The sequence below is a fragment of the Sus scrofa genome, chromosome 3, assembly GCF_054392235.1.
Source record: "Sus scrofa isolate SSC_HxYL_T2T_F1_AM1 chromosome 3, Sscrofa_HxYL_maternal_Yorkshire_Landrace_v2.0, whole genome shotgun sequence".
Lineage (NCBI taxonomy): Eukaryota > Metazoa > Chordata > Mammalia > Artiodactyla > Suidae > Sus > Sus scrofa.
The window spans coordinates 52986365-53007875 of NC_139385.1; the positions used below are offsets into that span (position 1 = coordinate 52986365).

General features: G+C 53.6%; 2 protein-coding genes across 14 annotated transcripts in view; both read left to right on the forward strand.

The window, feature by feature from the left end:
- FGD3 (FYVE, RhoGEF and PH domain containing 3) overlaps positions 1-9359 on the forward strand; it is a 130569-nt gene extending 121210 nt beyond the window's left edge. For all 10 annotated transcript variants that reach the window (XR_014841151.1, XM_085018350.1, XM_085018345.1 and 7 more), the window contains 4 exons: positions 5795-5917; positions 6213-6353; positions 8076-8222; positions 8452-9359. Coding sequence is in view for 9 of the 10 variants with exons in the window: in XM_085018350.1 (XP_084874476.1) it covers positions 5795-5917; positions 6213-6353; positions 8076-8222; positions 8452-8661 (621 nt within the window). In the remaining variant the exon portion in view is untranslated. The remainder of the gene's footprint in view (positions 1-5794; positions 5918-6212; positions 6354-8075; positions 8223-8451) is intronic.
- A 6105-nt stretch (positions 9360-15464) lies between these two features.
- Positions 15465-21511, forward strand: part of SUSD3 (sushi domain containing 3) — a 29025-nt gene continuing 22978 nt past the window's right edge. For 2 of the 4 annotated variants that reach the window (XM_021088142.2, XM_085018360.1), the window contains exon 1: positions 21358-21490. In XM_021088142.2, the coding sequence (XP_020943801.1) occupies positions 21403-21490 (88 nt within the window). In that variant the 5' untranslated portion in view covers positions 21358-21402. Of the gene's footprint in view, positions 15629-17819; positions 17979-18275; positions 18360-21357; positions 21491-21511 lie in introns of those variants that run through there. The other 2 variants (XM_085018359.1, XM_021088140.2) reach the window with 2 other exon arrangements.

A 21511-nucleotide genomic window follows, 5' to 3' on the forward strand; every position in this document is an offset into this window, starting at 1 on the left:
TGAGCACAGATTTCAGTGGTGCTGGGACAGTGTGGTGTGTGTCAAGCTGTGACCATATGGGACAAGTCCAAGACATGCTCAGTGGACATTTGTAGAAAGTACCCAAAAGTGGGTTTTAATTTTGATATCAGAAAAGCTGATCTTTGCTAAAATATGCCAGATGTAAGCTTTTAGAGAGTACGCGTAAACCCACTCTTGTGTGCTGGCTTCCTGATGTCCTCAGACACACATTTTGCACAAGGCCCTCTTTGCTAAGAAAAGCTAACCCCAAACAGGGAAGTTTCGCAGGGGGGTCTTGCAGAATTCAAAGACTTCCGCGTTCTGGGAAAGCTGCATCTTTCTTCACAAGCACAGAAATGTCCAAGTCCAAAAGGCTTCCCGGGGGAGTTCCTGTTGTGGCTCAGCAGGTTAAGAACCTGACTAGTATCCACGAGGATGAGGGTTTCATCCCTGGCCTCACTCAGTGAGTCAGGGATCTGGCGTTGTCGTGAGCTATGGTGTAGGTCACATACGTGGCTTGGATCCCATGTTGCTATGGCCATGGATGTGGCCAGCAGCTACAGCTCCAATTTGACCCTAGCCTGGGAACTTCCTTATGCCCTAAAGCAAAAAAACCAAAAAAAATAAAAAAGGCCTCCCAGGTCTTCATACCCACTGGTTGTCCGGGCCAATCTTTGGGACCTGATTCTTACCTGAATGTTCTTCACTTCTTTATAAGTGAATCTGCAGAAGCGAAAATGCTGAGTGAAACAGGCCCTCAGCACAGACCTCCTCCCAGGTCCACACTCAAGCCATTGGAGCTCTCTGGTCAGAGTCACTCAGCGTTCCTGGGGAAGCCACAGCCCTGCACCTCCCTGGGGAGACTTGGCCCAGGCCTTTCCAGTGACCCTACATCCAAAGGGAAAATCTGAGCCCCTCCCTTTGTTCGACCTATTCTTTATCCTTACTCTTTTTTTTTTTTTTTTGTCTTTTTGTCCTTTTAGGGCCGCAATGGCGGCATATGGAGGTTCCCAGGCTAGGGGTCTAATCGGAGCTGTTGCCACTAGCCTACACCAGAGCTACAGCAACACCAGATCTGAGCCGCTTCTGTGACCTACGCCACAGCTCATGGCAACACTGGATCCTTAACCCACTGAGCAAGGCCAGGGATCGAACCCACAACCTCATGGTTCCTAGTTGGATTCATTTCCGCTGCGTCATGACAGGAACTCCAGACCTATTCTTTATCCTCATCCAAAAAGGAAGTATGATTGGCCAGGAAGACCTGTCCCCTGCAGCGCAGGTGGGCTCACCTCAGCCACCTGGTCACCAGCCCTCGGTGTCAGGAACTGCCTGGGGGGGTGACATCAAGGGCAGGCCTCAGTGGGGCACAGTCCTCAGCCCCGAGGAAGCTGATACTCAGCCTGGACCCTGTCTGAGCATTCGCTCAGCTACTGCCTGACGAGGAAAGCCAGGGTGGGCCGTTCTGCCGAGGCCAGCCCTGAGATGCCCTGCTCTGGGAACTGCCCTGTGACCCTCTGGCCAGGACAGGGGTCCTGTTGACCTTCATGGGCTGAGCTCTTGGACACACACCTCTGGCCCACGGTAGCCTCTCCTCCATTGCGGGGCTGGCCCAGTAGCCTCTGCAGACTCTCTGTGTTTTCAGCAGTTGTGCAACTGTTTTCAGGATCTGCAGAACCAAGGTTCTGCCCTTGGGCTCAGGCGCATGTCAGGGTTTAAAGGCAAGGCAGCGGGTCCAGCCACCCTGTCACCGACCACTGGCACCTTGTGTGGCCTGGGTGTCCTCATGTGGTAAATGGGAATATGACAGGGCCACCGTGAAGGTCGGGGCAGGGCTGAGGGAGGCTACAGCAGACCTTGTGGATGGCCCCTCCCCATCCTGAGAAATGGTCTCAAATAGGGAGCCCTGAATGGGGCAGACAGCAGTGGTTCAGGGCTTCAGTGAGGCTGAAAGCCAGGGCCGGGTGACAGGGGTGGCCTCAGGTGAGATGTGTGGCCGTGGGGAGCGTTGGTATTGCTTGTAGGTGTGTGCCACTCACTCTCCACCCATGGGCTCTGTGGTCCTGAGCTGCATAGAGTAAACCAAGAGGGCCCAAGACCATCTTCCACCCAATGTCCATGGGGTTGGGGTTGCGAGATGGAGGAGGAGCAGGGTGGGGTCTTGGGCATAGCAAGCATCCCTCTCAACCTCAGAGGGGCCAGCCCTGGCCTCACAGTGGTGGGGCCCACAGTGGGAATGAGGAGCAGAGGCAGCAGAGCCGGGAAGCATAGGCCAGAATTTGCACTGAGTCATCCATTAGTGTGCTTGGGCTGCTGTAACAGAGTCCCACAGACATTTATTCTCTCTCAGTTCTGAAGGCTGGAAGTCAGGATCAAGGTTTTGGCAGGGCTGGCTTCTCCCGAGGCCTGTCGAGCTAAAGAAAAACACAAAACATAAGAATGATGAGTTTAAGTTTTATTCAGGACCTTACTAAGGACTATTGCCCAAGTGGCAGCTCTGAGGAACTGCTCCTAAGAGGTGGGGGAGGAGCCAGTACATGCACGAATTTTAGGAAATACATGTAGTCAAGCATACATCATGGTAAAGGATGGCTGCTAATCACAAAGAATAAATACCTTAAGTTGATTTTAGTGCATCTCTGTGTATGGAAAATGCAAGAATATGGGGTTATCAACATTTTCCCCGAAATGTGCATCTAACTCTCTCAGGGCTCGTTTGTCTAATGCACAGAATCCCCTCAGGGTGCACTGTCCCAGTTGATTGCACTGGTTGTGACTTAAACCTTGTATGACTGGATGATGAGTGGCACTCTTTGTTCTTTTTTTTTTTTTTTTTTTCCCCACGGCCACAGCAGCAGCATATGGAGGTTCCCAAGCTTGGGGTCAAACTGGAGCTATAGCCGCTGGTCACAGCCACAGCCACAGCAACTCAGGATCCGAGCCATGCCTGTGGCCTACACCACAGCTCATGGCAACACTGGATCCTTAACACACTGAGTGAGGCTGGAGATCGAACCTGCGTCCTCATGGATGCTAATCAGATTCATTTCCGCTGCGCCACAATGGGAACTCCTGTTCTTTTTTTATTCACAGACTCCCTCCTTGGTGTGTGGACAGCTCTCTTATGCCTGTGTCCTCAAGTAGGCTTCCCCCTGTGTGTGTCCGTGTCCTAATCTCCTCTCGTTAGAAGGACACCAGTTACTTTGTAGGAGGGCCCTCCCTAGTGACCTCATTTTACCTCAGTCCCCTCTTTAAAGGTCCGTTCTCCAAATTCAGTCACATCCTGAGGTACTGGGCGTGAGGACTGCAAAGTATGAACTTTGGGGAACACAATTCAGCCTGTAACAGCCTCCAACGCCCAAGCCCCTCCTCTCTGTCCCCTCACTCCCAACCAGTGCATCTCTTTCTCCCTAAACTTGCAGCATTTATGTTAGATATGTTTTTAGCTTGTTTTGTTCAAATTTTACTTATGGAAGTTTTGGACACATGCAAGTATGAAATAACAGACAGCCGGGAGACCCCACCCCCACCCCCCACCGCCAAACTGGAGCAATTTCAACTTTTTGCTCCCCCGACCCCGACCCCCACACTCTTCTTTTTTCCGTAATTTTTTTTTTCTTTTTTCTATTTCTTTGGGCCGCTTCTGCGGCATATGGAGGTTCCCAGGCTAGAGGTCTAATCGGAGCTGTAGCCTGTGGCCTACGCCAGAGCCACAGCAACGCGGGATCCGAGCCTTGTCTGCAACCTACACCACAGCTCACGGCAACGCAGGATTGTTAACCCACTGAGCAAGGGCAGGGACCGAACCCGCAACCTCATGGTTCCTAGTCGGATTCGTTAACCACTGCGCCACGACAGGAACTCCTTTTTTCTGTAATATTTTAAAACAGGGAGTTCCCGTCGTGGCGCAGTGGTTAACGAATCCGACTAGGAACCATGAGGTCGCGGGTTCGGTCCCTGCCCTTGCTCAGTGGGTTAACGATCCGGCGTTGCCGTGAGCTGTGGTGTAGGTTGCAGACGCGGCTCGGATCCTGCGTTGCTGTGGCTCTGGCGTAGGCTGGTGGCTACAGCTCCGATTAGACCCCTAGCCTGGGAACCTCCATATGCCGCGGGAGCGGCCCAAGAAATAGCAAAAAGACAAAAAAAAAAAAAAAAAAAAAAAATAAAACAAATCTCAGACATCATTTTATTCTGCTCTGAAACACTAATGTTAAACTCAAGTGTTTCTCTCTTTTTTTTTTTTTTTTTTTGCCTTTCTTTTTAGGGCCACACCCACGGCATATGGAGGTTCCCGGGCTAGGGGTCCAGTTGGAACTGCAGCTACCAGCCTACACCACAGCCATAGCAACGCCAGATCCGAGCTGCATCTGCAAACTACACTGCAGCTTGTGGCAACACTAGATCTTTAACCACTGATCGAGGCCAGGGATCGAACCTGCATCCTCATGGGTACTAGTCGGATTTGTTTCCGCTGAACCACAACAGAAACTCCCAACTGGATGCCTTTAAATAGTCTTCCAACATGTTGCATCACCGTCTACCTCCCATGCATGATTTATTTATATACCGTTTCTTTTGGACAGTGTCAGATTTTTAAAAAGAATTTGTAAATGTATGTAACTATGAAAGGAATAAATACCTTTTTTTTAAAAAAAGTAAGGTGATAGAATAAAATGAAAACCCCTCTCCCACTGCTGCCTGCCACTCCCCAATTTCCCTTTGCCCTGAGAGGTTTGATGTGGTTCTTGTCATTCTTTTTGAGAAACCTTACACAAAACAGCTTGTTTTAACTTAAAAGCTTTAAAAAAAAAAAAAACCAAAACTTTTTTCAGAGTTCCCATTGCGGCTCGGTGGAAGCAAACCTGACTAGGAACCATGAGGTTGCACGTTCAATCCCTGGCCTCACTCAGTGGGTTAAGGATCTGGCGTTGCCATGAGTTGTGGTATAGGCCGGCAGCTGTAGCTCTGATTAGATCCCTAGCCTGGGAACCTCCATATGCTGTGGGTGCAGCCCTAAAAAAGGCCAAAAAAAAAGGAAGAAAGAAAGAAAACTTTTTCATTATAGTTGATTAACAATGTTCGGTCAATTTCTGCTCTACAAAAAGTAACCCAGTCATACATATATATATACACATTATACATATACATTCTTTTCCTCATACTGTCTTCCGTCATAGTCTATCCCAAGCGATTGGATATAGTTCCCTGCACTGTAGCGCAGGACCTCATTGTTAAAAGCATTTTCTAATGTGTTCTTGTGACTTGTCTTAAAGATCTTTTGACCTCTGTAAACACAAACCGTATGATGTTTCATGACTTCATGTTGTTTCTCTTGTCCTGCTGAAAGGACTCCGCACTGACCTCCTTTGTGGGAAATTCAGGCAGCCTGAGGGAGTAGAGAGAGGAGTCCGGCCCCTGCCCCTCCGCCTCCACCCCAGGAGAGCACTCTCACATGCAGACACCCCAGTCCCCAGTGTCTGGGCTTTTATGCACATCAGCCGCAGTTTCTCCCTATGTGGGCTCCAGTTGTTAACTTTACAGACACCCCAGGTTAAGTTACTGACCTCTGTGGAGGGCCGGGCCATGCCAGGCATGGAGTTCCTGATCCCCTTAGAATCTCCATGTGTCAGCAGGGCGGCTTCTGGGGAGCGAGGCTGGGCAGGGGGCCAGAGCCAGCGTGGCTCCTGCCAAATCCCCTTCTGCACATCAGCTCTCCTGCCCTGCGTGTGAATCTCACAGCTGTGGCTCCCACGGGCGGGCGGGGAAGCTGACCGCAGCTGTTTGCCCCCCACAGCTGGAGCCCAGGAGAGCATCCTCTAGGACCAGGCGTGACAAAGAGAAGCAGGGCTGCAGGAGCTGCGGCGAGACCTTCAACTCCATCACCAAAAGGAAGCATCATTGCAAGCTGTGTGGGGCGGTGAGTCCAGCTGCTGAGGCCTCCATGTGCCTCCTTCCTCCTCTCCATCTTCCTTCCGTGCACACAGACCCCCGGACCTGGACACTCCAGGAAGGAAGGCAGGTCCTGGAGGCCTGGTGGCGGCTAGCCTCTGGGTCTCTGCCCTCTGGACAAGGCTCCCGACCCCCCAACTCACGGAGAAGCCCTTCCCCTCCACATGCTGTGACATCCCTCTGGCCCGTTGGCCCTTGCAGCCTCCTTCCAGACAGTCTTCCATCCCTGGGCACTGTGGTCACAGGTGTCCTCTGTCCTACAGGTCATCTGTGGGAAGTGCTCCGAGTTTAAGGCTGAGAACGGCAGACAGAGCCGTGTCTGCAGAGAGTGTTTCCTGACCCAGCCGGCAGCGCCCTTGAACCCCAGCCCGGACGTGCCCTTGGAGCCCAAGCAGAGCACAGAGGTGGGTGGGCTGTGTCCTGTGAACCTTCCAGGTGTAAGTGCCTAGCCCCAGCAGCCTTGGCAGACTGTGCTCCCAGAGAGAGCTGTTTTCCTGGGACCAGGACTATTAGGGCCCGCTGGGGTCCACAGGCCACTGACAGCAGCTAGCACCTAAAGGCCAAATACCACATGTGTGCTTGCTGGGCTTCTTAGGATCCAATCACAGCTGAGAGCTTGAGAACCATTTGTGCCCAGGAGTTAGCCAGTGCATTAGTCAGCTCAGGCTGTGTGATGAATACCACAGACTGGGCAGCTTAAACAAGAGATACTTATTCCCTCACAGTTCCGGAGCTGGAAGTCTAAGACCAAGGTGTCACCAGGCTGGTTTCTCCTGAGGCCTCTCTCCTTGGCTTGTAGATGGCTGTCTTCTCCCTGTGTCCTCTCATGGGCTTCCCTCTGCGGATGTCTGTGTCCTGATCGCCACCTCTTATAAGGACATTTGTCAGATTGGATTGGGTCCCGTACATGTGGCTCCATTTTAATTTAATTATCTCCTTTGAGGCCCCCATCTCCAAACGCAGTCACATGGAGGGTTAGGGCTTCAACATGTGGGTTTGAGGGCAAACAATTCCGTCATAGCAGATGGGAACAAATTTCATCTTCACTCATGGTCACCTGGATTGGAGGCCTGATGACCCCACCAAGGGAAGATGCTGCCTGTGCCTTGTCCAAGCCATGGGGGAGGGTGGGCATGGGGGGCGGGCACAGTGAGGACACCAGCTTCTCACTTCCTGCCCTCCTGAGGGTGGCTGCTGTCTTCCAAGCTCTCCTTCAAGGGCAGTATGCCTAGGTGATGAATGACAGGAAAGCTGGAAAAGAGAGAATGTGGCTTTCCAAAAAAGTGCATTTTTCCATTCTCTCCACATAACATAGTCCATGATTCTCAAGGCCAGCTGCACATTGAGATGTTTTGGGAAACTACAATGTCAGGTTCCCTTCCCAGAGGTTCATGTGGGTGGTCCTGGGCTCTGGTTGGAGCCCCAGTTAGGGTCTCTGTAGGTCTTAGAGGTCAAATACATCAGCATATGAAAATGGAGTGTAGGATTATCTCCACAGAAGAGAGAGGGGCCCCTTGCACAGCCCCCTTGGCCCCCTCATCCCTGTGCTTTAAATACTGTGTCTGAGCAGGGACCAGCTTTGCCAGGTGTGTCTGAGGGGCTTTCTGATGTCCTGGAGGTTGTGTCCATGACTGCTGTAAACACATCCAAAGAGAGGGAGGGCTGTGTGTAGTGTGTGTGTGAGAGAGATGTGTCTGTGTGTGTATAGTTTGTGTGTGTGGTGTATGTGTAGTCTGTGTGCAGTGTGTGGGGGTGTGTTGGGGTGGTATGGGTGTATATGTATGTGTGTGAATGTGTGGTGTGTGTGATATGTGTGTGGTGTTATGTGTGAGGGGTGTGTGTATTTGTGTGTGTTGCACACACACTACCAAATAACAAGCAGGACATTCTGGTTCCCCGCTGTTCCATTTTCCCACTTTATCTTTATTTCTGTCCTGCTGGTGGTCTCACTCCCTAGAGGGTCCAGCCCAACCCCAAGAGGCCTTGCAGTGACTCCAGGGAGGGTCAGGCTGGCCCAGACCCTTGTCCAGTCTGTCTCGCCCTCCTGCCTCTCTCCCCCCACAGCCTTGGCCTGTAAGTGACTCTTACAGGTGAGACTTCACCTGACCTATCCTCTGTGTCCCCAGAAGCCAGCCGCTGTGGACCACCCACCCAGCCTGCTCTGTGGCCCCCTGCAGGTGTCAGATGGCAGCACAGCCTGGAGCAAGGTGTGGGCTGCCATCCCTGAGTCTGGCCCCCCGGAGCTGGTGCTACGCCTTCACGGAGGCAGCCAGGTGTGTCCTGTGGGGCTGTGCTGGGGGTGGGGTGGGATGGGTTCCACCTGCTCCAGCAGCCCAGAGCCTCAAGCCCACAGAACCTAGATAGGCCTGGGCCTGCTGCCCAGGACCAACCCTGCTTGGAGGGTGGCTCATGTGACTCAAGGGCCGATTGCCCCGGCGGCCCAGAAGCACTTCTGCTGCCCAGTCATGGTTGCTGTGCTGACACTCTCCTCCTTTGCTTCAGGACGGCCAGCTGCTGTGTGCCATCCCCCTCTCTGGCTGCAGGGTGAGTGTGCCGGACCCCGCGGACAGGCTGGACGCCAGGCACATGTGGCGGCTGCAGCAGGGCCAGCAGTGCTGGTGCCTGAGTGCCCCGTCTGTGGAGCTGCAGCAGCAGTGGCTGGAGGCCCTGAGCATGGCAGCCCGCAGGCCCCCGGCCCTGGCTGCACCGTGAGCTGAGTCTCTGCTGCATCTCCTAGCTCTCCAGCCGCCACGCAGGGCCTGTACTCACCTGAGAGGTGGTGTTAAGGCCAAATGCAGGCATGAAGGGAGCCTGGACTGCTGAGGGCCAACAGGCCACACAGCACTTGCCCTTGGAGGGTGCTTCCACATCACAGACGAGAAAAATGAGGCCCAGAGAGGGCAGCCATCCATCCAGGGTCACTCAGCATGTCAGAGAGCTGGGCCTCTGCCCATAGGCCCAGCAGTGTGGCCCAGAGCGGAGCATGGGGTGACTGTCAAGTGAGCCCTGTCTGAGTGAGCCATGCTGGGTTGCTGGGCACCAGGAGGTAGAAGGAGCCTCCTAGGCGGTGCCCGGGGACACTGGTGGATGTCTGCTGTCAGGCCACCTCTGCAGATGGTTGCCTGCCCAGCTACACCATCTAGATCTGTGTGAGATGAACCATAATTGGCTCCCGGGCTCCACTTCCCTCCTCTTTCCTCTCTTGGCCACCGGACACAACCCTGTGCCACCCAGAACCTTGCCACCCCCATTTGGAGGTGTCCAAGAGGGCGAGTGGTGGGTTCCTGAATAACCGCATTGCAAAACTGCAGGGGGCCCACACAGGCATCATGGGGGGTCTGAGATTTGTGCTTGTCTCCCCAGCGAGTGCTGGATGGTGTTTATCGGCGTAAATAAATGCTGGCAGCCAACATGTGGACACAGCCTGGGGCGGCATCTCCCCACGGTGGCCCTGCTGATGGCTGGATGGGGAATGAGGGTAACAGAGGGGCACAGCCAGGAGCAGGGGCCCGGACCCCACCCCAGGCCTGCAGGGTGCAAGCGACACCCCGGTGGGGGCCCCAGGCTGCAGTGGCATCTGCAGGAGAGCCTCAGACAAGGTGCCCCGAACCCTTTGGGTTCAGAATCTTCTTTTAACAGATGGGTTGTTTGAGGTTCAAAGAGAGGCAGTGGCTGCCTGGGGTCACAAAGGCCCAGTGCCCTCCTACCTTCTCTGAGGTCCCTAGGTCTCTGGGACATAGAGCTAATTCCTCCTCAAACATCTGGTCCTATTGCCCAGACCGGCAGAGAAGACCCAGCAGGGCTGCCATGACCCAGGAAATCAGCTGAGGGGCATTTGGACCCAGATGGGTCTCACTCACACCTGTGCCCACCTCCCCCCCAGAGTACAGGAGACCACTGTGCACAAGGAAGTGGCAGGACCAGCGCCCGAAGCCTGGCTTACCCTGAGCTCAGAGCCAGGCCCTGGGAGGCTCCAGCCCTCTCCCCTGATGCCCAAAGGATCTTCCTACCTCCTGGGGTCTGACATGGCCCTGGAATCCAAGCCCCCCCTGAGCAGCCAGTCCAGGTGCTAGGCATCTGGGGAGGGGGGGTGGGCCCACCTCCCTAAGAGCCACTTGCAGTATGTCTGCAGGTGAGATCCCTCTGAACAAGTCTTCTAGGTGGCCTGGCTGGCAACTGAGGATGGCTGTGTTGTGGACCCCCACTGCCTATTCCTTTGGGTTACCCCCACCTTGAGGGCTCTAGGTGGTCCTTAAGGGACTCCAGGGGTTACCAGGGGCTCCAGATAGTCCCTAGGGTTCAGGTGGTGCCCAAGGGTCCCCAAGGGGCTCTGGATATTCCTAGGTACTCCAGGTGATCCAAGGGACTCCAGGTGGTCCCAAGGCAGCCAGCTGTGACAAAAGGCCAGGCTGCCCCCTGATCACATACTCTCCCACACCCAGCACTGCAACGCTTTTACAAGAGAGAAAACTGAGGAGTTCCCATCGTGACACAGTGGAAACAAATCTGACCAGTAGCCATGAGGACACAGGTTCTAATCCCTGGCCTTGCTCAGTGGGATAAGGATCTGGTGTTGCTGTGGCTGTGGCATAGGCCAGCAACTTAGCTCCAATTAGACCCCTAGCCTGGGAACCTCTATATGCCGCAGATGCAGCCCTAAAAAGGAAAGAAAGAAAGAAAAGAAAGGAAGGAAGGAATGGAATAGAAAGAAAGGGAGAGAGAAAGAAAAAGGAAAAGAAAGAAAGGAAGAGGGGAGTTCCCGTCATGGCGCAGTGGTTAACGAATCCGACTAGAAACCATGAGGTTGCGGGTTCAGTCCCTGCCCTTGCTCAGTGGGTTAACGATCCGGCGTTGCCGTGAGCTGTGGTGTAGGTTGCAGACGCGGCTCGGATCCCGCGTTGCTGTGGCTCTGGTGTAGGCCGGTGGCTTCAGCTCCGATTCAGCCCCTAGCCTGGGAACCTCCATATGCCGCGGGAGCGGCCCAAGAAATAGCAACAACAACAACAACAACAAAGAGAGACAAAAGACAAAAAAAAAAAAAAAAGGAAAGGAAGAAAACTGAGGGCCAGAGAGGTGGGTGGGGCCAGGGCAGGCCTTGGGGAGCCACTGGGTGCCCACCCTACATTCTTCACATTCCATTCTGGAAAGCTGACCTCTCCACCCTCCCGACCATAAGGCCCACCAGTCCCGGCCCTGTCGGCCCCATGGATTTCTGGGCTCGGTGCCCTGCTCACAGTGCAAAATTCTGATGGAGGCCCTCAAGGCCCAGGAAGGCATTGTCCCATGGCACCCGCACCATCTCCCAGCCTGCAGACTCCTTCCCCTCAAAGCCTGGGTGTACTCAAGCCCCTGTCTTCTGGGCCTCAGTGGCCCCCCAGTGGGAGCGTCCCAGGGGTCCCTGAGGATGGTGCCATATCCACATTGTTCTCTCAGCCCTGCCCCACTTCTGTGGCCCCTCTGTGCTATCCCCAAGCTGGACTTAGCCCTCTGGCAAATACTAGGTCATGCCTAGGGTGTTTCCTGCCAAGCAGAAGAGGTGGCCGCTCAGGTGGGCTGCCTGGATCCTGGACAGTGATGATGTACAGGGAAGATAAGCCTCTCGGCCTCCCTGGCATGATCTCTCTGCCCAGCTTGTCCGCTCCCTCTGCCAGGGTTGCTCCAAGAAGATGGCCACATGACCCAAGACAGCCCCTCCTTGGGGGTGGAGCTGGGCCATCCTGGGAGCACAAAAGCAGGAAGAAACCTATCTCTGACTTCACCTGAAGTGGCCATGAGAAATGAAGTTCATTTGGAGTCCAATGTCTTCTATAGCTCTCCCCCAACCACGGCTCCTATCTGCAGGGACCAGCCTGCACCCTCTAAAATATCCTGCCTGTGGAGTTCCCTGGTGGCCTAGTGCTTAAGGATTCAGCGTTGTCACTGCCGTGGGGTGGGTGCAATCCCTGGCCAGGGAACTCCTGCATACCATAGGCATGGCCAAAAAAAACAAAACAAAATGATCTGCCTTGACTCTATCTTCCCACCAGAATCCAGGCTGGCAGTGTCCCTGAGAGGGACACCCACCCCCTTTCCCACCAGGGCCAGGCCTGCCCCAGAGCCTGGTCTTCAGCACTCCAGCTCTGCCCACACCACTATCTCATGCATCTGTTCTGAAAAGGGCCCTCCACCTCCATATGCCCCTGCAGAACTCAGAGAGGAGATTATAGCCCCCCACTCAAGAACAACATCTGCCCCCAAAGGGGCACTGGAAAACTAACTGAGCAGCCCATCCACTTCTAGGAAAAATATTGGGGCCATTCCCAAGGCACCCCACTTCTCAGAGGCAGGGAGCATGTGTGTCCCTAAGAACAGAGCCTTACAACATTTGCTCCTCTCTCCTCCCCAGACCTCAGAGGAAGGAACCATTGTCGTCACTCGTCACTCATCTCATGGAGGGGGACACTGCACCTGCACCTCAACATAGGGAGTCATGTCTTAAGTGGGTTCCCAGTAGCTCGGGGCAGGAGGCATGTCTTAGCTGGGTCCCCATTAACTCACAGTGTGGGCCTGTGTCTTAGGTAGCGTTCTTCCACAGCAGAGCCCACTACATGGATTGGATGCAAGGAGTTTATCTGGGAGGAGACCCAGGAAGAGTAGTTGGCTGGGAATCACAGGACTGGATAGAGTGCAGGGAAGTCAGCTTTACTGAGGGCTTTACTCCTGGGCCTTGTGGATCCAAGAGATCCCAAAGGCTGGTGGCATGGGGCACAAAGCCAGGCAGGAGCAGGTATTCACTGACTGGATGGAATGAAATAGGGAGTCAAGGAAGAGCTGGGCAGGGACTTTTTAACCCAATCACCCTTTGAGTCTGATTTTTTTTGTTGTTGGTTTTTTTTGTTTGGTTTTTGGTTTGCTTTGGCCTCATGCAGAAGTTCTCAGGCCAGTGATTCAACCCGCACCACAGCAGGAACCAGAGACACAGCAGTGATAACGCCAGGTCCTTAACCTGCTGAGCCACCAAGGAACTCCTGAGTCTGATTTTGAGAGGTGGTGGCCGTGGGCAAGGCAAGGCACGACCTGGAATCCCCCAGTCCTCTGAGGTCAGGAAGGACATGATTCCCCCACTGAGGATCATCGGGTTCAACTGACAGGTTGTCTGCTGAACAGGGGCCCCAGTGAGCACAGAGATGCACGGAGACCCAGACATGCACTACCCTCAGGGTCTTGCCTTCACCAAATGGGCTAGTCTTGGCCTCCCTTGGCTCTCCTTGAGCCTCTCAGAGGAGCTGAGAATAAGGTGGTCTCCAGGAGGGCTTGGGACCATGGGGGTGTAGGGGACAGGGGGATGGGGCAGTGGAAGAGTGTAGCAATGCGCAAGAGCCACATGAGCTCGGACCCACCCAGGCTGAGCTGACCTCTGTACATCATGATCAGGACTCCACGCCAAGGCAACTTGAGAGATGGCCTTGTCTCTGGTTATGGGCTTTGCCCGCCTACCCTCAGATAGCATCGTCACAGTCAAACAAATAAAATGTACATTCCTCTGATTATTTCCAAAAGTATGGACAGGCATCAAAAACACAGACATTACCCATGTCCCCGTCAGCACTTCATAGCATGCAGTAGTGCCCTCCAGCCCTCCTGCATTTATATCGCCTTGTGCATATTTTAATCAGAACTCAGTAAGGTCACCCCTACAATTTGGGGTCTGAACTTGATCCTAGTTCTCTAAATCAGAGTGGCCTGCTAGCATGCAGCTCCACATCAGATACCCAAGAAGAGTCTGGGACAACCTGGCTTAGTGCTTGTGCCCCCATGGTGGCACTCAAATTTGCTGAGCGTCCTCCCAGTGAAAGATGAGGTCTGTCTCCACTCTTGGAACCTGAGCTCCATGGCTGCTTGATGAATGGGAAACAATAGAAGTAACATTTCTGGGAGTTCCTGCTGTGGCTCAGCAGTAACAAATCTATTATCCATGAAGACTCAGGTTTGATCCCTGGCCTTGCTCAGTGGGTTAAGGATCCTGTGTTGCCATGACCTGTGGTGTAGGTCTCAGACACAGCTCAGACCTGGCGTTGCTGTGGCTGTGGTGTCGGCTGGCAGCTGCAGCTCCAAGTCAATCTCTAGCCTGGGAGCTTCCATATGCCATGGGTGCGGCCCTAAAAGACAAAAAGAAAAAAGATATCACATTCCTGGCCAAGGCCTGGACAAATGGCTTCCACTCCCTGTCTTCAGCACCATGCCATAAGGAAGCTCAAGCAGCCTGGCAGAGAAGTGTCGATGCCCTGGGAGGAGTCCTCTCCAGCAGAGTCCCACCATGGAGCACAGTCAAGGAGCTGAGCCCCGCCCGGATTGCAGAGCCATGAGCAGAAAGAACTGTTACTGTTTGTAAACAGTATCTGTGGTTCCACAGGTTCCTGGAACCCTGGTCCACTGAGCACCTCTGCCTGGCTCAGCAATTGGTCCAGGGATGAGCATATGATCCAGTGCATCTCTGGGCTGATGTGTTGGAATGCTGGAAGAGTGGCTCCCCACCCAGGGGAACTGAGCCTCAAGGGCTTCCCTCAGAACTCTGAAGCTGCCAGCTGCCAATTCCTCTCAGCTGACCTGCCTGGGCCTCTCTCCCTTGCAGCTGACTAAAGTGGCTACTTAGCAAATATGCGCCTCAGAGGCCCGAGCCTCAGTTTCTCACCTGTAAAATGGAGACAGTGAAGCACTCATGATTACTGAAAAAGCAGAGCTGTCAGCCCAGGGAGTGAAGGGGTGAGAGCAGGTATTCAGCCGACAGGCCCTGGAGCAGCCTCTCCCGCTCTCTGCTGTCCACCCCTCCTGCTAGCCCTGACTCTGAAGCTCATACTCATGCTGGAGACACTTGGACTTGCACTGTAGGTCTCATTCTCCCTTTAGCCCTGGCAGGAGTGGTGCTAACATGCTCATCCTGCAGGTGGGAAAACTGAGAGGCACAGAGAGCCAGAATGTCAGGCCCCAGAGGCTGGGCCGTAGGGAGGAGGTCTGGGATGAGCTCTATTGCTAGGGGCAGACCCTTCCCCCAGGTCTCAGTCTTCCCATTTGCGAAACAGGAGCCCTGCAGGCACCTCTCCTAGGCCAGGTCTCTCCAATGTGTCCACTTGGATGGCCTTGGTCTGCCTTCAGGCCTTGTGAGAAGCCCAGAGAATGCCTCCCCACAGAGCCTGGGCCTCTGAGTTGTCCCTAGGCCACAGCCTTGGCAGGTGTGGCTCGGGGGAGATGAAGAAGGAGAAAGGAGCTGAGAGAAGGGGTAGGGGCAGGGCCCTCCCAGAGTCGACCAGAGGGGTATAGAGGTAGCTAAAATGTCCTGAGATTGAGGGGCTGGTGAGGGCCGGGAGGCTACCGGATCTGTGTTAGGCAGGGGGAGGCAGGCAGGAGAGGCCGGCCAGGAGCACAGTCAAGGGCAGGCTCTCCTACTTGTGTGGCTGGGGACTCTGGCTCCCTCTGCGCTGGCTGGACAGGTGCATGTCATCAAAGAAGCTTAACTGGCTCATAACCACTAAGCCTCTGGATTGCCCTGGGTCCTGCCTACGTACTTCTTACCCAAGGCTTAATGAGGAAAAGCTTCTGGCTGTGAAAACACACACCTGCCTCTGGTTGTGGGGGTGGGGGGCAGACCTTCATCATGATGAGTGAGTCTTCAGAGCATAGAAATGACACATCATCCTAGCAGGTAAATGGCCTTGGACAGGACGGTTCCCCTTCTCTGAGCCTGAGTTTCTGCAGCTGTAAAGATCTGTTCATCTTTTTTTTTTTTCCTTTTCTTTCTTTCCTTCATTCCTTCTTTTTCTTTTTCTTTTTTCTTTTTATTTTTTTGTGTGTGTGTTTTTAGGGCTGCACCTGTGGCATATGGAGGTTCCCAGCCTAGAGATCGAATTGGAGCTATAGCAGCCAGCCTACACCACAGCCACAGCGAAGCCAGACCTGAGCTGCACCTGTGACCTACACCACAGCTCACGGCAATGCCGGACCCTTAATCCATTGAGTGAGGCCAGGGATCAAACCCACATCCTCGTGGTTACTGGTTGGGTTCATTACCACTGAGCCACAATGGGAACTCCCTGTTCATGGAATTCAGAAATGTGCTGTGAATGCATATAACTATTTACATGTACCCCACCCTTAAAATCTTTACTAGTTTCCTGTTTTCTGATAAGAGAATAGATTAATGCTCATTGTAGAAAATTCAGACCACAGAGGAGTCAAGAGGCAGGAAAAGGAGTTTCCTAGTGGCTCAGCAGGTTAAGATCCCGACATAGTCTCCATGAGGATGCAGGTTCAGTCCCTGGCCTTGATCAGTGGGTTAAGGATCTGGCATTGCCAAAAGCTGTGGTGTAGGTCACAGATGCAGCTGGGATCTGGCGTTGCTGTGGCTGTGGTGTAGGCTGGTAACTGCAGCTCTGATTTGACTTCTAGCCTGGGAACTTCCATGTGCTACAGGTGTGGCCTTAAAAAGAAAAAAAAAGAGGCAGGAAAAAATGACCCATAGTCTGGCTGTCCAAAGGTGGAAGAGGAGCCCTGAGCAGCCCATGAGGATCTGTCCCTCCTGTGCCTGCTGTCCCCTGGCTCCCAAGCAGGCCCGGCACACAGGAGGGGCTGGTCCTGTCTGTTCTATGAGTCTAGCACCTGCTTTCACACAGCCCATAGGCCTACCTCCACCCAGGGGCCTTGCTGTGTGTCTCCAAGCCATCACTGTTAACCTGTGGGTTGTGGCTCGATGTCACCTGGGGTGACTCACCTATCTCCCTCCTGAAATCCAAAGAAAGCCTGGCTTGTGCAGGCCTAGGGCCGGGTAAGACAGCCCAGCAATGGTGGGCAGTGGGCTCCAGCAGGGGTTCCCTACAGAAGGGACTGGCTCTTGCCTTCCTGTGAAGTGGCTAGAGGACCAGTGTGCATGGACAGTGACAAACAGCCTGATAGAAAACATTTTTGGGAAAATTTTCTCTCCCCAAATAGCTAGCTCATTTGAGCTACAAGTGTAGACTACTTTTTGAGTGACTACTCTTAATTTTAAAAAGTATTTTATTTTATTTTGTCTTTTTAGGGCTGCACCCATGGCATATGGAAGTTCCCAGGCTAGGAGTTGAATTGGAGCTGCAGCTGCTGATCTACACCACAGCCACAGCAACATCAGATCTGAGCCCCATCTGTGACCTACACCACAGCTCACGGCAACACCAGATCCTTAACCCACTGAGCAGGGCTAGGGATTGAACCTGTGTCCTTATGGATACCAGTCAGGTTCCTTATCGCTGCACCACAATGGGAACTCCAAAAAGGTTTTTTTGTTTGTTTGTTTGTTTTTTGTCTTTTTTTAAAGAAAATAAAAGAAAAGAGGCACAGAGTTCCTATTGTTCCCACGGCTCAGCAGACATGAATCTGACTAGGATCCATGAGGACTCAGGTTCAATTCCTGGCCTCATTCAGTGGATTAAGGATCCAACATTGCCATGAGCTGCCATGTAGGTTGCAGATGTGGCTCGGATCTGGCATTGCTGTGGCTGTGGTATAGGCTGGTGGCTACAGCTCCAATTTGACCCCTAGCCTGGGAACCTGCATATGCCGAGGGTACAGCTCTAAAAAAATAATAATAAAAATAAAATAGATTAAAACAGAGGCAAAGTCCATGAGACCACCCTGCTTCCCTGACTCTTATTCTGCAATGGAATTTTCTGGGCTTGGTCCATTTTGAAAGGTTTTTAGGATACAAATTTTATTTTTCTATCAAGTGGGAGCAAAAGTGAACATTTAAAGAAAACCAAAAAGCATTTCACACTTGTGCAATTATTATCCAATTTGAGGGAAACACACCAGTGACCACCCCCTGACCCCCACCCCTCAGGCTTATGTACTGTCCCCCTCAGGCCATCATCGCCTGTGGATGCTGTGTCAGGTGAATGAGGTTGAGGAAGGCTCTGTGGGACAGGCAACACTCCAACTAAGCCCTGAGGACAGAGGAGACCCCACCCCCACCCCCGTCCAGATCTTCATCTTCCCCTGGAAATCTCTGGCAGCATGTGTGTGTAAGCCCATTTCACAGGGTAGAACACTGACACCCAGAGCTCTCAGACCCCCCTCCCATCCCCAGCCTCCCCAGTTGCTTCCTGCCAGTTCATTCATTCAACAAACATTTGTTGGAGGATATTGTGTGTTGCTCCCAATTACAAGCCAAGATGGGGAGCAGGTACTGGGGCGGGGGGCAGAAAGGCCAAGGCTTGGGTCAGTTCCTCAGGCATCTCTGCTGGGTTCTACTTGCCTCTTCACCAGCTGCCCACACGCTGCCTCCACCAGGGAAGCCATTTGTCCTCTCTGCTTCACAGGCCTTGAGGTCACACAGTGTGGAATGACTCAGTCCAGGCGGAACATCAGGGAGAGCTCCTGAAGAAGGCAGCCAAGGCCTGAGGGTAAGGAGACACCAGCCTGGCATGACAGTGGCACCGTTCCCAGTCTGGGCCAGGACTCGGAGAGCTGGGGGCAGGTAGAGGGTGGTGGCAAGTCCCAACACTGGCAGGGCTTTTGTAGCACAGCTTTCAGGCAGTGCTCCATCCTTGATCATGTCACAGTCTCCCTCACCTTGGGAGGGTGGCAGGATCATTTCTGTCCCTCCAATGAGACTATTAAGGCTCAGGCACAGGATGCCCATCAGACCATGATCCCTGACATGCTAGAGGGCGAGGTGGCAGCGCAGACAGTCTGCCTCTGTGGTGGGCTAAGTGCCTTTCCCTCCCAGGCCTCAGTTTTCCTCCCTGCCTGTGGTCGGCTTGCTGGTAGTCTCCAGGATCATGCCATTCCAGGAAGCCCCAAAAACGGCAGATGAGGTGGCCCAGACCCAGGTTCAAACTGGCCAAGGTCCACCTCCAGAACTAAGCCCAGTGCCTCTACTGCTTCTGAACATGCCTTTGGCACGAGTGGGTGTTCTGAGCCATGACAAGGTGTACAGTTTCCCGAAGTAAGTGACAGAAGTCTCAAGCCACTCCTAGTTCCTTAACGGTACAAATGGAGGCCAGCACTAACATGCTTGAGTACCCAGAACATGTAACCATGTCACAGATGGCCAAGGAACTGTGCTGTTTGCTCTCGGTAGGTTATAGGCTATTGTGGGCTGAACTCTGTCCTCCCCCAAATTCATATGATTAAGTTCTAACCCTGGTACCTCAGAACAGGACCTTCTTTTGAAATGGGTCTTTCCAGAGGCACTCAAGGTAAAATGAGGTCACGAGGGTGGCCCTATTCCAATAGGACTGGCATCCTTATAAAAAGGGAAATTTGGACACAGAGACAGATATGCACAAAGGGATAAAACAGCTGTGTGAAAACTGGAATGAGGCTGCCAGAAACTAAAGAACCATCAGAAACTGGGGAGGGGCCTGGAACAGACACCTTCTAGTGCTTTCGGAGGGAGCACAACTCTACCACAACTTTAATCTCAGATTAAAGAAACGTGAAAGATTAAAGAAAGCATCTGGCCTCCAGAACCCTGAGACAACACTTTTCTGCTGTCCTGAGGCACCTAGTCTGTGGTATCTTGTTGCCACAGGCCCAGGAAGCACACACATCCAAATCCGGCCAGGCCTGGGTGGAGCAAGGTGGTGTAGGCAGCCCGCAGACAGCTCCCACCAGCTCTATGCTATAATTTCAAGGGCCGCCCCAGACCTCTCTTCCCAGCCCTGCGCGTGTACCTACAGGCAGGCAGCTGTCTGGGGTACAGTGGTGTGCACAAAAGTCCTGGTGTGAAGGGGGGCTGATCACAGTGGGCTCTATGAACTCACCTGGCCTGCTGATGTGGCAGTTGGGACACACATGCTTGGTTCATATCAAGGAAAATGAAGAAAGTCATCATGTGTGACCCACAAGGCTGAAGTGGCAATTAGATATTACGGAGTGAACATGACTCTGACCCAGAAGGGGGAGGGCCTTTCTATGTCACACTGAACATCAGTTTCTACCAGGCTAAGAAAGCAGAGGTGGAGAGGGGCTGGCCTTGCTGGAACCCTGCTCCACTGTCGCAAGACACCCACCTCTTTGCTACTGCCTGCCAGGCACTTCAGAGCCGGCCACTCTAAAATTCCCCTGGACCTCAAGCTTTCAAAGAATTCCGATCTCAGGGCCTTCGCACCAGCAGTTCTCTCTGCCACTGCTTGTCCAATGGGGGACCCCTGGGTCCATCTTAGTCTCCGCTCCCTAGTCTAGTTGTAGATCTTGGATTTATCTTGGTCTCCACTACTCAGCCAATGGGTAAACCCCTGGATTTCTCTTGGTCTATAGTCCTAGGTTAATGTTGGATGTCTGTAGTCCTGGACTAATGGTGGAACCCTGAGTTTAGCTTGGTATGTACTCCTAGTCTAATGGTGGATCCTTGTGCCTTTGTTGGTCTCCACTACTCAGTCCAGTGTGGGATCCCTGGATCTATCTTGATCTCTACTACCTAGTCTGATGGTGGGTCCCTGTGTCTATCTTGTCTCTACTCCTAGTAGAATGGTGCATTCCTGGATCTATCTTAACCTGCACTCCTAATCTAATGGTAGATCTCCCTGTCTATATTCTCTCCACTACTTACTAATGGTGGCCCCCTGGATCTACTGTCATAGTCTCCACTACCTAGTCTAATGTTGGATCCATGTGTCTATCTTGGTCTCCAACCTAGTCTAATGGTGGATAAACTCAGTGATCCAAGACAGACCCTGGGATTCTCCATTGCAGTGAGTAGCGGAGATCAAGATAGATCCAGAGATCCACCATTAGACTAGATGGTGGAGACTAAGACAGACATAAGGATCCACCATTAGACTAGGACTGCAGACCAAGATAGACCCAAGAATCTTCCATCTGCTTTCTCCCAGCCCTGCCACGCTCGTCACCTGGTCAAGCGCTGCCCTGAGATGCCTCAGCTAGGAAATCTGGCCTTATAGCTCCCTCGCGATTGCCTGGGCCTGGGCGGGTGATGCGCCGGGGTGGGCGGGGTCTTAGGGAGAGGAAGGGGCGGGCTGCGGCGCCCAGCCTGGGGCCTCTGCAGAAGAGGCTGGGTAGGAGGCGGTGAGCAAGGAGAGGGCAGGTGCCCCTGGTGTGTTCCGTGTGAACCCTGGGCCAGACTCTGGAGTCTGAATCCTGCCCTCAAGACCGTGAGGTCCCTCACTGAGGACCTACAACATCGACATTCACCACAAAGGGCCTGACCCACAGTGACACCGCCGGGGTCCACACGTGCTACTCAACAGGAACACCTGACCTGGCTTGAGGGGCCGGGATGGTCGGAGGGGCAGCGGCAGAGGGCAGCACCTGCGCAAGGCCTTGGAGCGCAACTTCCCGCTCAGCCTGCTATGCCCCTTCGGGGATGCGGGCTCCCACGGGGCCGACCCCGCCCCCAGCCCTGGGAGGGCGTGTCCTGGCCGCCCCGCCCCCGCTGGCCCCGGGGCGGCAGTCCGGCGGAGCGCCGCGCAGGGCGTAGAGATGCGCGGGGTGGCAGTGACCGTCCGCCGCAGGGCGAGGCCTGGGGGACGCTTGGGCCACGCCACGTCAGCCCCAGGGAACCGCACAGGTGAGGGCGGAGGCCGCGGGT